Here is a 14,926-nt window from a genome sequence, read left to right on the forward strand (position 1 = left end):
AAACAGTTCTTACAAGGTGAGTCTCTTCTCTTAAAATGCTGGTCCTTCCCACCATTACAGTATGACTCTGCATAGCATCCTTCCAAATGTCCCTTTGAACAGGGCTGCTGATTGCCCTAGCCATAATGGTGTGACTCTAGGCCAAGCTGGAGTCTATATTTACATTTAGGCTGCAGTTAAAAGTGCCTGTCATCCATTTGCTACTGCTTTGCATTTAACAAGCCCATCCTAGGACTCCCGGATTTATGCATGTGTGGTAGGAGGCAAGGAACCACACCTGAAGTCACCTCGATCCCCACACAGATGTTTGCCTTTTAGGTGAGTCCTGGAATGAAATAATAAAAAAAAAAAAAAAAAAAAGAAAAAGAAATTAGAATGCAGTGAGTATCTTTCTCTGAGCAGTAGGTTTCAATTTTTCAGCCGATACAACAGAAAGATCACAAGAAAACACCACAAACTTGGAGAGCTTAAACTTTCCCATGCACCTAAGGGGAACACATTTTTTTTTCTCCCCTGCGTAAGTGCCTCAGACAATAACGCATACCCCTGGGTAGGAGAAGTCGATTGCACTATTTTTGTCATAAGTATTTGTCACTGAGGATTTGTCCTCTCCTGGAGAGTGGTCAAGGCATGAGTCCAAAAAGACAGTCTCTTGTTCAGCCAGGAAAAGGAGCGTGGTGCACAGAATAAGGCATGTGTCCTCACTGTCTGGAGTGCACGGAGGGGAGGGTGCGAAAGCGTTTCTAAGCACACGCTCGCTAAGTTTAAATATCGAGGCACATTTTGTGATTATACTTTCTCTCTCTCCTGTTTAATGGCTCCTCCTGTTACTCCCAATACATCAATACCGTTCTGTATATTATATCACCACTAGTCGTTAAGGTAAGAATGAAGAGGAAAGGCAGAGTCAATAGCAAACCCCACTCACTGTACAGTACAGTAAATAGGGACCTCTCGGTGCAGAGCCACACCGCTTCCAACGGCCATGTTTGTTAGCCCTTTCCCCTGATTTTTTATTTTCTTTCTTTTTTTTTTTTTTTTTTTTTCCCTTCCCCCCAAGCCTAGAGACCAAAATACTCTTGCTAGGAACAGTCATAACAGGCAGAATTTCAAAGTGCAAGGAAGATGATAAGAATAGATTTCTACAAGTCCTGACCACGTGATTTGCGAAATAATTAATTCAGCACGTCCCTTAAGAAACACGGAGTCGTCATTAATCTGCCAAGCAAAGGACTCTATCAGACTTGAAACCTGAAGAGATCCCAAGAATATAATATACAAAGGGTGCAGAGCCTTTCTCTGCACACCTAGCTCTTTGGTAGCTGCCGAAAAAGAGACGCCCGGTACGTAGACATTTTTTACTTTTATTCCTTCTTATTTAAGCCTTAATGAACTCAGCTGTCAAACGCTTGACAAATAGGGCACGCTGCTTCCTGATTTCCAGCTCGGCAGCGGCCGGGAGCCGGACTGGGCGCAAGCGGTGACCTTTGCTTCCCAGGGAGCAGGGGGAAGAGGGCGAGTGCGAGGTCCCGCGGAGCCCCGCGGAGCGCTGCGGAGGAGGCAGGCTGACCGCCTCCCGGGGCGGCGGCGCTGGCCGCGACCGCCTGCGCGGGGAGGCGCGGAAGGAACAATGCGGCTGTCACGGCAGCCGCTGCCTGGTCCCACCGGCGGGCAAAGGCTCCCAGCTCTTTTGCAAGCAGGGTTATAAATTTTGCCGTGCGTCTTTGACAGCGGGGCTGCAGCGGGGCCGAGCGCGCCTTTCCCCCGCCGCCCGCACAAAGGCCGGTCCGGCCCCGTTCCCCCGCCGCCCTGCCCGCTCCTGCCCAGCCGCCGTCCCTCGCCGCCCAGTGCGGAGCTGCACGGGTACATTCAGCCGCCGAAGGGGCTAAGCCGCCTTTCCAGCCCCCGATCAACAGCCTGGACTAGGGGGAAATTTGATTTGTGTTTCAATACAAAGCCACTTTCCATAAAGTCCGTAAAATATGGACAACGGAGCTGAGATTTCGCTATGAAATCCCAGAGTCAGCTGGAAATACTTGCTGCAAAGAGGATATTCTTTATTTTCCCTTGCTGGAGTAATTTCTAAAAAACCCTAGATTGTTGCTTTTTATTACTTCCTTTTCGGTGGCAGGACAGAGACAAAGTTTCCTATGTTATGAATTATACATTCAAACAATAACACATTAATTCAATTATTCAAAGATGACAAATGTTTATGTGCTTTGGTAGTGACTAAGGAACAGATTTGCTACTTCACGAGAAGTCCTACATTTTTATCAATGAAGTTTTATATTATCCTGTTGGTCCGGGAAAGAACCCAAACTCCACCAAGACACACACTAAAATGGACCCGAACATAAATCGCAGCCCTTTCATAAGAGCGTTTATTCCCGCGTATAGCCCGGGCTATTTTATCAGTTTGACAATTGCCGGAGTTGTTGTTATAAATCATCATAAGTAATTCCTGAAAGGGTGCGAGGCTGCTGGGGGGCGGGCGTAGACTGTAAATCTTTCTGTTTTATTGCTCTATGAACATATGCTCCCATTGAAGAAGTCTTAGATCCTTTACTGGAGACAAATTCACGCAAAGCTGGAGTCCTACCAGCCAAAGGATTAACATTTCCTTAATACTTTTTCAGTCCCCTTTACGATGTCTTAATTCTGGTGGCGGTGGTGAAGGTGCTCCTTTCTTCCAGCCGTCTCCCATTTTCACATTAAATTTTGCCTTTTTGGTTTTTCCCCGTCCCCTCTTTTTTTTTTTTTTTTTTTTTTTTTAATTTCTTAAGCCCCAAACTCTGAAAAGGCGCCCGAGAGCTGTGGGTCTTTTCCCAGGGGCTTTCGAACTGCCCTCTAAAAAGCCATTTTCTTCTGAATCCTCTTCGTGCTCTTTGCTCAACCTTTCCCTCGCACTTTTGTGTAGGAAGCGAAAAACCTCTCCGTCATCCAAAATGTCTAAACAGTGGTCAGAATTACGTTCGGCTTTGTGTGTACGTACACAAGTATACAGAACACGCTGTGTGTGTAGGGGTTGCTGTATGTACACACAGACACGCGAGCGCGGAGGGCTCTGCAAAATTACTCAGACGCCGAAATATATGGCTGACGGAAAAGGACATAAAGAACCATTACCTCTTACTTGAGGCGAGATTTAACTGCATCATTTCGAAGAAATATAGGATTATAAATCCGAAGCCGTACACAATAATTTACGTTGAACTTATGTTTCCATCACTGGACTCCAATCTTTTTATAACTGGTTTGCAAAGTCAGGAAAACCAATGTAATTTAGATAAATGTTACAATGCACTTACGGTTCGTATTGTAAGGTAATACGTTACTGTCAGATCCCCATGCTTTGGATGGTAATGAAATCATAGCAGATGTTAGATTAGGTGTGGTGTATTTATAGCTACAGATATGTTAGGAAAATCAAACGGGGGAGGTAATATATTTTTTTTCTGCCGAAGTGGAATTGTTGGGGAGCTTTGTGGGCACACATGACTGATATACATCGGGTTTGCTCCATGTCTCTTCATACACACAGAGAGGGGAGGCAGGCTCAGGGCAGACACACACACGCACAAATGTCATGAGGTTTGTAATTTTTTTTCCCCCAACGCTTCTGTAGCCTCCAGACAGCGGTAGTCCCTGCTGCCCCTCATCTTCTCGGTACGGAGAAGGAGAAAACAAAAATTCGCGCACTCCAGTGAGTCCCAGCGCCTTTCCGCCGGTGTAGCGCTGCTGCGGAGCTGCCCCCGGCACAGGTTCTGGGCTGCAGCCGGTCCCAAATACCTCCTCTTTCTCAGCCGGGAATTTCTGCGCCCTGCGATCATTCTGCGGAATTCAACTTTCTCCGGGCCCCACTGGCTCCGCGGGGCGCGTAAGTGCGGATGCCGCCGCGGTGCTTAGCTTTGCGGTGTGGAGCAGTGCTGGGCGGCGCGGAGCTCTTGGAGAGGAGAGCAGGCTCGGCAGCGCGGCCGGGTGGGCCGGTACGCGGAGCGCGGGGGGCGGCCCACACCGGCGGGGCAGTCCCGCTGCGCTGGGGCGCAGGCTGCCGCGGGGAGCGCGCCAGCCTCGGCCGCGGCGAGCTGATCCTGCGATCACGTGGGCCAATATGCCTGTATTTTAAGGCAGTGCCTATATTTCTGATTATAAAGGGGTTTCTCCTGCTTGCCCCCCCTAAATTCATCAATGGCCGCACGATTTAAAACCAAAACAAAACACGTGCCGGCCAATTGCTGCCTTGGGTTCCAGGAGGCTGATGGCTAAAGGGTTGTGTGTTGATTTTTTTTTTTTTTTAAGGCCCAACAAATTCCAATTTCCACTCGCTGTCTTTTATTGGTAGTTGAGTCTGAGCCTGTTTTCGTTCTATCGGGAATTCTGGTGTATGGAAATGTCTGTAAAACTGCAAGATCAGGTTTAGGAGAGTATTGTCTGCAGACAAAGGGTGAAGGATATATTCTAAGAACTGCAAGCCCAGATCCTGAAAAGTGAGGAATCCAGGTTTATGATAAATTGAAGCACAGGTAAGCAACTGCATGTCAAAATGGGACCTTTAACCACAGGGGCTGCATTATCGCCTTTCCTCAGAGACTGTCTGGAATTTGTTTGCAATTTCTGCCCGTAACGGCTGCAAATGCGTGGAGTGATCTCTACCTCCTTGAACGTTTTAAGCTGTATCTTCTTTTTACTATGCTAGTTAAATAAAAAGTGAACTGCTTCCTAAAGGATAAGGGAAGACGTTTATCCCTATCCTTTCACAATCTGCAGTGGTTTCAGGAAGGGAATTACAAATAAGAAAAGAAACGAGGGAGAGACAACTTTGCTAGATGCTCTCATTGCCAAAGTAAGATTGAGCATCACGCTAATGCGTTGCCGTGGGTAGCCGGGCAGGGGGTAGCCGTGTTGACTTGTAAAGGGCAATTTAAAATAGGCTCATCGGTAATGTAGTCCCTGCACAGGGTCTCTTAAATATTCCTGCCAAATGCCTTCCCAAACCCTTTCTCATTGAGGTGCATTCGTGTTCCTCAGTGGCTGTTGTTTCTCTCCTTCGATTGTTTTAGTGTTGATATTACCGGTATGCTCATGCCTTCGAGTTACAAACGCTGTTTGATGCACGGCTTGATATTTATCTACCGAGAAGTTTCTTGCCCTGCATTTGTGCGGTTTGATCAATAAGGTGGTGGGAAGGTGCCTGAGGGGACTGGTCCCTCTCTGGGCGGACTGGACGGCTGGAAACAGTCACACAGCCTCCCCGTATACATTTGCAACTCAGCTCCCTCTTGAATTGTTGCAACCAGCACGGCTCTCCCAGGAACGCCTGTTTCCACTGTCTTGTGGCCTGCCTAGAGCCCAGGCAAACTCTTGGTTATGTTTGGTAGAGAGACTCTGTATAAAGTCCGGATTTGTGCTGGCGAGCAGGAGTGGGTGTAAGGCTGCACCCCTTCTGAGTCACCCGGAGAGCCCTCCGCGGGGCCCCCGCGAGAGACAGACAGGCGAGGGGAAGGGGAGAAAGTTGGGGTGGATTTTTTTTCTTCTTTGCGTGTTGCTCTGCTCGATCAGAAGTTAAAGGCAGTGAACATTTTTCTTATCTGTATGCCTCCAAGCTGCTGGCCTGCCAAGTTAGTCAGCTGAATCCAATTACTGCAAGCAGCATTTCATTTGGCTCGATGGAAGCACTCACTTATAACTTCACCTAAAATTTCAATAATAACTATATTGGGCCCACGCCTGAACAATTCTAAAGATTTTCCTGGGTTTAGCTCTGACAACTTCTCCTAGGTCGGCCCTGCAGGAGCCGCGCTGGGAGCAGAGCACAACCCTGGCATGCCCGGGCTCACGTCTCAGCAGTACAAACTTTGAGGGGTATCCCGGTGGCCGTCGAAATCTCGGTATTTGGCCAAGCTCTCGCCAAGTAAAGCATGTCTAGAGCAAGAACGCTATCGCTTGTGAGGCTGAAGAGCTGCTTCGGAAAGCGATGAGAAGTCGATAATTAATTAGGCACAGAATGAAAACTTACCATGTTAATCAACAGAGGCTAACAATGACTCGGTTTGCAATATTATGGTCTCTCCGCTCAGGGGCCAAGGTGCAACCCAAGTTACGTTGATTTCATACGCCCTGTAAAGTGCTATTTCTAATGAATTCTCGTTAAAAAAAATAAAGCACTTAAAGTTGACGTACGCCCACGCGAATGTATTATATAAGATGTTACCGGGACAGGCCCAGGCCAAGAACCTGAGCGAGCATCATGTGTAATCATGAAGCTCCACTTCCCTAATTCCAGTTTGCCAGCATAAATTAAGGTGATTTGGAGAGGGAATGTTGCATCCTACTGGGTTTAGGTAGGGAGAAAGAAGACTTGGTGGAAAGACGTAAGGTCTGTTTTGTTGTGAGCTATTGGAGGCGCTTCCGTTGGTTGTTCATTAAGTGGTGAGTTATTGCTATACGAGCTAAAGGTCATTTCAAAGGCTTATGGTGGCTAGATATCGTCTTCATAACGACCTGGGCTTCTTTGTGGGGGGTTTTCTGGCATTCTTAAGTTCTTAAAGTCCTGAGTCGACACGTTACACAGCCAAGTGCAAAATACTGATTTCGAGCCGCAAATAATTGCGGCTTATTTTCAGCGCTTGGGTTTCTTCGCTTATCTTTCTCTCTGTCTTAACCGGGGGGTGGGGGGAAGAGTGACCCGCGCTAGCTCTGTTCCCGCGCAGCGCTCCGCGGACCGTGAGAGCGGACGGCGGGTGTGGTGCCTGTGACCCACGAGGGTGATCGCAGCTCCCTTGCAATGATGCTCCCGTCTGCAATGCGCTGCTTCTCCGCGCCTCGGCCCGGGCTGGGTGCTCGGAGAGGCAGGCGCGACTCCGCGGCCGCGGCCGGTGCTCGGAGCCCGGCGGAGCGGCCACCTCCTGCGGCCGCCCTGTCCGAGTCCAGCCCGGAGCGGGGGGATTTTTCTTTTTTCTTTGCTCCCTAACTCTCAAAGCGCTAGTAAGAAATGAAGAGAGCATCTGCCCTTTGTCTGCTAAAAAATCTGACGAGGACTGAGAGACACGGTGAGGGGCTGCCGACGAGAGGTGCATTTATTAACGAAGTCCTAAGGAAGAAAGTCCAGAACAAAGCAGTTTCCGCTGAGAATTCTCACTTCTGTTGCAGGTCCGTGCCCACGGATTATTCAGAGGAACCTGAAGATCCTACCCACACAGTTAAAGTCAAAAATCAAGAAAAAACCTAAGTGTGGTGAGTTCTCCAGATTTCCATCCTTTTCCATCCATCTCTCGCTTCCACCGGCGCGACAGGCCCTTCGCAGGGAGCAAAGCCGAGCCCAGGCCGCTGGCCCGCCGGGCGGGAGCGCTGATCGGCTGAGCCGCCGCGGCCGCCGCCACCCTAGCCCGCCGCCGCCCTCAAAGCCACATAAATAACAGCACGCAGAAAACCCCGCTGAAAGCAACCCGTGGTCAGAGGGAGCCGAGCCCGATTGGGAAGCAGCCAAGCCCCGGACCCAGCCGGGGGGGAGCGGGTGGCTCCGTGGGGGGGAGCTCCGTAGGTAGTTTAAGAGGCCTCACGGCCCCTACCGCTCCGTGCCGGAGCCAAGACCTCCCCCCGTCCCCCGTCCCGCTCCGCTCCCCTGTCCCCGGGACCTCTCCGCGATTCCCGGTGCTCTCATCCGCCCACAAAGACGAGAACCGGCTCAGGCGCAGCGCCAGCGGTGGGTGCCTGGCCGCCCGCTCGCCCGCCCGCCCGCCCGCCCGCCCGAGGCAGAGGGTCCCCTTCGCCCAGCTCCGCTGCCCGCGGACCGGTGCGGCAGCCGGGTCCGGCGGCGGCTTCAGCGCTTTCCTTATATACGGGGCTGTCCCGGACCGGTGGCCGGGAAACGTGCCGAGCGGGGGATTCTTTTGCCGGGCTTCCTCCTACGCGTCGGCTGCTTTGCACTTCTGAAAGTGCTGGGGCTTGGGAAGTGTTTTCCTTTTCATTCCTGTCCGGAGCGCTGAGTGCCCCGGCGCTAGGAGTCATAAATTTTGTTACAAACCGCAATGACAGGTGCATTGATATGCACCCTGAGAGCTCCGGCTGCTTTAATAACCGCTTCGCTGGCCGCGCTCACCGCCTCTTATTTATTCGGTATCATATTAGATATTGATCCTAAGCAGAATTAAGTGTAGTAGAAGTTTTAGTAGAGAACTGTTTAATACGAAAGTGTTGCGAGCGAAGTGGCTGGCAGTGCCGGGGCGGTGTTAGCATGGGCCAGCCGCGCTCCGCACACACGCGCGGGTGGACGCGTGGGCTCCCGGCTGCTCCCCAGACACAGACGTGAGAGGGTCGGTAACCTCCAAAAGCGCTGGAACCGGTGGTGGGACAAAGAGTCCCATTATCGTTTGCAATGCCTGGCGGTTCAGATGAGGTTAACCTTTCTGGAGAGGAGGAAGGGAAATCTGAAACACAGACGTGGATACTTTGCGGTTTCCTACCCTCGGTGCCTCCGAGCCCACCTCCCATGGCTTGGCCTCACCATTTGGATGTCACTTTTTTTCTTTTTTTTTTTTTTTTTTTTTTTTTTTTTTTGAGGCTGTTTCTGGCCAAACCACCAAGTGTTGAGCTCCTGCTTTGGTGTTACCTATAAAAACATCACCCCAGTCCTTGCACTCATGGAAAATCAAAACCTGGAAAGGTCTCTCCTCTCACTCTCTCTCTTTTTAAGATCTAAAGATGAGCCACCAAACAGTTGAGCATTGTCCATGTGATTTATGGCCCATAGCCTCCTTTTTAGGTTCAAGCAGAGTTCACAAGCAGTTGGTATTTCAGAAAAGAAATAAGGCTTTTAACAGCTTAACAGCAAAATTCTTTCTTAAGATTTTGCGTGTTCTTTGGGGAACTATATTTTACAAGGCACATAAAAGCCTACGCTTAAGGCGGTGTTGTGCTAACAAAAGTCCTCAGTCCAAACTGATTCCGAAATTGTAGATGATAGAAGTGGAAAACGAGCGATAGAGTTATTTTGCACAAAAATACTTTTGAGACTCGTCGAGATTATCACAGCGTATTAAAACTCATTTGAACCGTCACCGTCCATTTCCATAGACTTTAAAAAACAAAAAAAACGACCAAACAAAAAACACCTAAATTTTTCCAGGAGAGGAAAATAGCTCTTTCTCAATTTCCATCAGCTTCACATATCATCTTAGGCTTTTGTTCAGGGAAGAAAAGGACCCCAGAGGTTTGTGATAGAGGATAAACCGCCGAGAGCGGCCTTAGATCACAGCTTGCTGAAGTTATTCTGAGTTGTACAGACGTGTCTCACCATGAATTTTAGAGAACAGGTCAGCGGTACTTTGCGGTACCAACTGCTGCAGGAGAAGGGGTACTCTGGTTGTACTGCTTATGCATAGGATGTAGAATGTTAATAACCGGCCACTGTTCAAAAATTTCTAGCTACTCTTCTCTGGTATGTTAATAGGCTGAAACTCTGAAGAAATACAAAGAACTCTTAAGATACGTTGAGTTACAGACTTACGTTGCCAGGTGAAGTACGTGATAATTTACAAAATTACCAAAAATGTCGGAGAAAACCCCTATCCCCCAAGAAAAAATAAGAACAGATAATATTTAAAAGCCACAACAAATTTGTAAAACAGTTTATATTTTCCAACAAGCGCAGATAAGTTTCAGGAGCAGCAAAGGGAAAGTTAACAGCACACTGCCCCAAAACATCTGCCCTAAGGGGACAGTGCGTTTTCGGTCTGAGCAGCTTGATCGCGGGGCCGGCGGCCGGTGTGAGGAGCGCCATAAGTTTGCAGGCTGGAAAAATAAGTGAAATCTCTAAAAACAATCTCAAATGTCTCATGTTCTTTCTACTGGAGACAAATAAAAGGAGGGAGAAACTCTGGGTGAGGGAATTTAATTCATCGTAGAATTAAAATAGGGGAGCTGACCTGCGACTTCCTTTATAGTGCAAAGCGAAGGGAGTGAATGGCGCCGGTTACACTTTAACTCCGGAGGAATCCGGGGAAAGAAGGAGGCCGGGTTTACAAAGGAGACGGGATTTTTTTCTGCCTCTGTCCGGCCGCAGTCCGGGCTTCATCCATCATGTCAGCCGTGCGCGGCCATGCGCACGCGTGGCGGGCGAGGGGGCTCTCAGCCCAAATGGGCCGGTGCGTCCCTGGGGACACCACCCAGCACGGCCTCGCGTTGCTCACGAATAGTCCTGGCCTGCAACCGCAGGGGCCGGTCTCGCGAAACTCGTGCGGGAACGGTCCAAAAACAGGGCAAAGCAAGAAAACATCCCCCAAAATGCCTCAAAAAGTGGCCTCTAGGAAGTACTGCCAACATGTCTCAGTTCCCCTCAGCACCATCACTCTCGGGTGGCTCCTTCCCTGCTGTCCCCCGGTTCTTCCCTAGTGTGTCCTGCTCTCTCTCTGGTGTGTTCCACTTTGCCCTGGTCCCTCCCTGGTGACCCTGCTCCTTCCCTGGTGTCCCTTGCTCCCTCCGTGGCGATTCTGGTCCTTCTCTGGTGTCTCCCGCTCCTTCCTTGATGTCCCCCAGTCCTTCCCTCGTGTCTTCCCGTCCCTCCCCGGTGCCCCTCGCTTCTTGCCCGCTGTCTGCCGCTCCGGCCCCGCTTCCCCCGGGCCCACCGGCCCAGCCGAAGCTGGGGGTGCCGGGGTGCGGAGCGTGCCGGGACCGGCCCGGCCGGTCCCATCAGGAGCCCCCCACTGAAGGTCTCTTTTGTGTCCCCACTGTCGCCCTCCCCAGGTGGCTGCGAGTGGCCCGGGCCGACGACGTGAGGCGCGGGGACCCAGTCAATGTTATTTGAGCGGGGGCCGCGGGCCTCGGCGATAGCAGAGCGGAGGATGCAGAAAGCCGCCTACTACGACAACGCGGGGCTCTTCGGGGGCTACACCTACAGCAAGGCCGACGCCTACCCCTACGGCGCGGCCCACCAGCCCTACGGCCAGGCCGGCCTGGACGGCGAGTACCCCGGCTCCGCCTGCTCCGTCCAGGGCTCGGCGCCCGGCCGCGCCCCGGCGCACAAGGGCAGCGAGCTGAGCGGCAGCTGCATGCGGACGGCCAGGGGTGGCCCTGGGGGCAGCCAGCCCCCGGGCATCGGCGAGCAGCAGCCTCCGGCTCTGCCGCCCTCCTCCCCGCCCAACCCCCCTCCCAGCGCGCCCCCTCCGAAAAAAGCCAAGGGGGCCCCCAACTCCTCGGGCTCGGCCACCGCCACCATCAGCAAGCAGATATTCCCCTGGATGAAGGAGTCCCGGCAGAACTCCAAGCAGAAAAGCACCTGCGCCCCCTCAGGTAGCCCGACACCCCCGGCCCACTGCCCTCTCGGGGAGCTGGGCTGAGCCTCTTGGGCTGAACCTTGGGCTTAGTCCTCCGGTCCCAGTCCTGCCGGGCACTGCAGGTGGGACAGGTTGGGAGCTCCCGCCCTGCTCCCTCTGCCAAGCCAGCGGCGGCAGGCGCGGCCCCGACGGGTCCCGCCAGCGCCTAGACAGGCGGCCGCTGGGGGGTCCTGGTGGGACGCAGCTGCAGGGGTGTGTGTATGCCGGACAGAGAGGGGTGGGACGCCGCCTCCGGGTCCCCTTCGCCCCGGGTCCCCAGGTGTCGGCAGAGCGAGACGGGGCGGTGGGGCTCGGGGGGGCCTTGGGGGAGCTTTCGGGAGGGACCAACAGCTCTTTGTGCCTCTTCCCCGCAGGAGAGAGCTGCGAAGACAAGAGCCCCCCCGGTCCGGCCTCCAAGCGGGTGCGCACGGCCTACACCAGCGCGCAGCTGGTGGAGCTGGAGAAGGAGTTTCACTTCAACCGCTACCTGTGCCGGCCACGCCGGGTGGAGATGGCCAACCTGCTCAATCTGACGGAGCGGCAGATCAAGATCTGGTTCCAGAACCGCCGGATGAAGTACAAAAAGGACCAGAAAGCCAAAGGCATCATGCACTCCCCCGTCGGACAGTCCCCGGACCGCAGCCCCCCCTTGAGCGGCCCAAACCACGTCGGCTACTCCAGCCAGCTCCCCAGCGTCAACAGCCTCAGCTATGACGCACCCTCGCCCACCTCCTTCGCCAAATCCCAGCAGAGTATGTACGGGCTGGCCGCCTACACGGCGCCGCTCAGCAGCTGCCTGCCGCAGCAGAAGCGCTACGCGGGCGCGGAGTACGACCCCCACCCCATGCAGAGCGGCGGCGGCGGCTTCGCCAACCCCAGCCTACAGGGCAGCCCCGTCTACGTGGGGAGCAACTTCGTGGACTCGATGCCGGCCTCGGGCCCCATGTTCAACCTGGGGCACCTGCAGCATCCGTCCTCCGCCAGCGTGGACTACAGCTGCGCCGCCCAGATCCCCGGCGGCCACCACCACGGACCTTGCGACCCCCACCCCACCTACACGGACCTCTCCTCTCACCACACCTCTCAGGGACGGATGCAGGAGGCGCCCAAGCTCACGCATCTGTAGCGGGGCGGGGGCCGGTGGGGCCCCCTCCCCTCTCCATTACCTCACTTTTCTGGCGGGACAGTGCTACTTTGCTCTCGAGTGCCAACAGTATTAGTGGATTTGTTTCCCCTAGCAGCTCCCTTCTCTCTTCCGCAGCCCCAAGTAGGTCTGTGAGCAGGAGCCTTTCTCTTAGAGCTGTGTTAAGCATGACAGTGCAATATACTGCAAACCGAGGGACTGATAAGCTGGTAATGATGTACTTGAAGGTAAGTCTTAGAGATGCCGTAGTGTTAGCAGCGCGTCATGCTGAGGTGTTTTAGACCAGTCGTGAGCGGTGGGAACTCGCCCGCGCGTAAGCTTATTTCAGAGAAGTTAATTTATGGATTCTTCCGTAACGTAAGGATCGCATCGGACTAAATGATATGTATTTATTATTTTAAGCGAGACATTTTTGTATCACTGATTATTTATCCTCGTCTTAATGTATTTATGTGGGTATTTGTAGAGTTTCTTCACCAGTACTTCGGGAGAGCGATTCAGATCCGTGGTGACTTACATTTCACCTATTTAGTATACTCGGTCTGAGCTAGTTGAGAGAGTAGTCTTGAACAATTGTAACAGTGGCTGGTGTTTGTAGTTTATGTAAGGATTAATTAAGACTGCAAGTCGTAAGTCATTAATAGGGTAAAACATACTATGGCATCACACAAAAAGCCGTTACACTTTAAAAAATATCGGAAGTATTTTTGAAGTATTTATTTCTATCCGGCTACCCCCACTCGAGCGCCTCGGTGGCTTGGCTGGCAGCTGGCTCGGCCGAGTGAAGCCATCCTTGGTTGGAAGTGCAGCCACTTTGAGGAGGCAATCTACAAAACGGGGCACTTGGCCATCTTGTTTCAGATCAAATCCTGCATACAAAACGCCCGGTGAGGTTAACATTTATTTACTGTCTGGGTATCTATCACACATATTATTATTTCAGTGGACTATATTTTTTTTCTTTTTGTTTAATTACATTCTGGGTATCTGAAATAGGAAAGAAATTAGAAGCTTAGAACGCAAAAAATTAGAAACCCTCTGATAGTGCTAATTTCATTAGGGTCTCCATAGCAATCCGCGCAGCAGCTGCCGTCTCCTTTGTTATTTATACTGTTGGCTTTATACTAACCATTAATCAATTTTTTAGACATCTTTGGAAGCCCGATCTTTTCCTCTTGTTTTTCATAAAAATAAACTTCGAAAGAAAATTGACAATCAGCTACAGCCAGCCAAAGGGGAGCCGCCGAGCTGGGGTGCAGGCAGCGGCCGGGCGGTGCCGCCGCCCTCCCCCGGCCCCCAGAGGGGCATCGCCACCTCCCTCTACAACGAACGGGGCAGATAACACGGGGAAGATTGATTAAAAAAAAAAAAAAAAAGAAGAGAAAACATAAAAGAAAAAAATTTAAAAAGGAACGATGCTCTGAACCCTCGTGTTTCCTCCTCTCTAGTTACACGGCTGTGTTGAATCCCTCCCTGGATTTAGAGAGATACTTCTTTTGTAAACGTTGTCATTAAAGTCTCTTCCTGATGGTACATGTCGCTCCGAGAAGCCCATTCTTATCTCTTTCTGAAAGTGTTGAGTTAAAGATTAATCCGAACTTCTGTATTCCCCACCAAACCGACTGACGTGTCACTTCCCAGTTTGACAAACACTGCAGCTCTTACTCTATCCTCTGCTGACAGGACCTGACACTCCTATTATGAGAAATATTTTAACTCCTCCAATTCTGGTCAACACAGACAAGTTTAATTTATTTATTTTCTGTTTCTTTTCTTCCTTCTCCCTGTTTTCTTCCTCACCTTCTGGTATTTGTGTTTGGCTGGACAGTAACGATTCAAAATATTAGTTAGGGTTTTATTTCCCCCCCTGTGCGATTTTACAATGTTGTGCTCTGTTGAGAAGTGTATCTTTTGTTAAATTTGGCTTTTATCCAAGCAAATTTGGATATATGTGTTGTAGATCTGTAAACAAAACAGAACAGAATAAACTGCTTTGTTTGGAGACATATTTTAACCATTTTGAGCCCTAAAATTATTTTCTGTGGATTTTTTCGCTAAAGATTGTTTCTTAAAAGTTCCATCCAGGAATAAATAGAATATGCAAACAACATAAAAGTAGGACTAAACACCAGTTGGGAATATTCTATAACATTCCATTAAATATATATGTATATATGTTTGTATCTGCAAAACCCTCTGTAATCAATGTATCCATGATTGAAATTCTCCATGTAGGGTTTTTTGTGTGTTCCTGAAAACACAATGTACCTGTTCTATCTGCAAAATGGCAAGGCACTACCATTTCTGCAGGGCCATTCCTGGTGTAACCCGACATACTTTTCCAAAGTGTTTCCCACCTTTATTCTCTGTAGGCTGTTCTTCAAACAGTGTCTGCTCTGACTTACATTATTAGTCCTTCATTAAGTCTGTCGAGAAAAGGCCGTTTATAGATAGCCCTCCCCAATTCTCA

At 50.9% G+C, this 14,926-nt stretch overlaps 1 protein-coding gene across 1 annotated transcript; it reads left to right on the plus strand.

Moving 5' to 3' along the window:
• Positions 1–507: 507 nt before the first annotated feature.
• Positions 508–14,470, plus strand: HOXD3 (homeobox D3). The gene is made up of 4 exons (XM_065068851.1): positions 508–1,343; positions 7,153–7,236; positions 10,744–11,289; positions 11,687–14,470. Exons 3-4 carry the CDS (start codon positions 10,794–10,796, stop codon positions 12,436–12,438), a joined length of 1,248 nt encoding a protein of 415 aa, XP_064924923.1. The 5' UTR covers positions 508–1,343; positions 7,153–7,236; positions 10,744–10,793; the 3' UTR covers positions 12,439–14,470.
• Positions 14,471–14,926: the final 456 nt, after the last annotated feature.

This window comes from Columba livia, chromosome 7, assembly GCF_036013475.1.
Source record: "Columba livia isolate bColLiv1 breed racing homer chromosome 7, bColLiv1.pat.W.v2, whole genome shotgun sequence".
Taxonomy (NCBI): Eukaryota; Metazoa; Chordata; class Aves; order Columbiformes; family Columbidae; genus Columba; species Columba livia.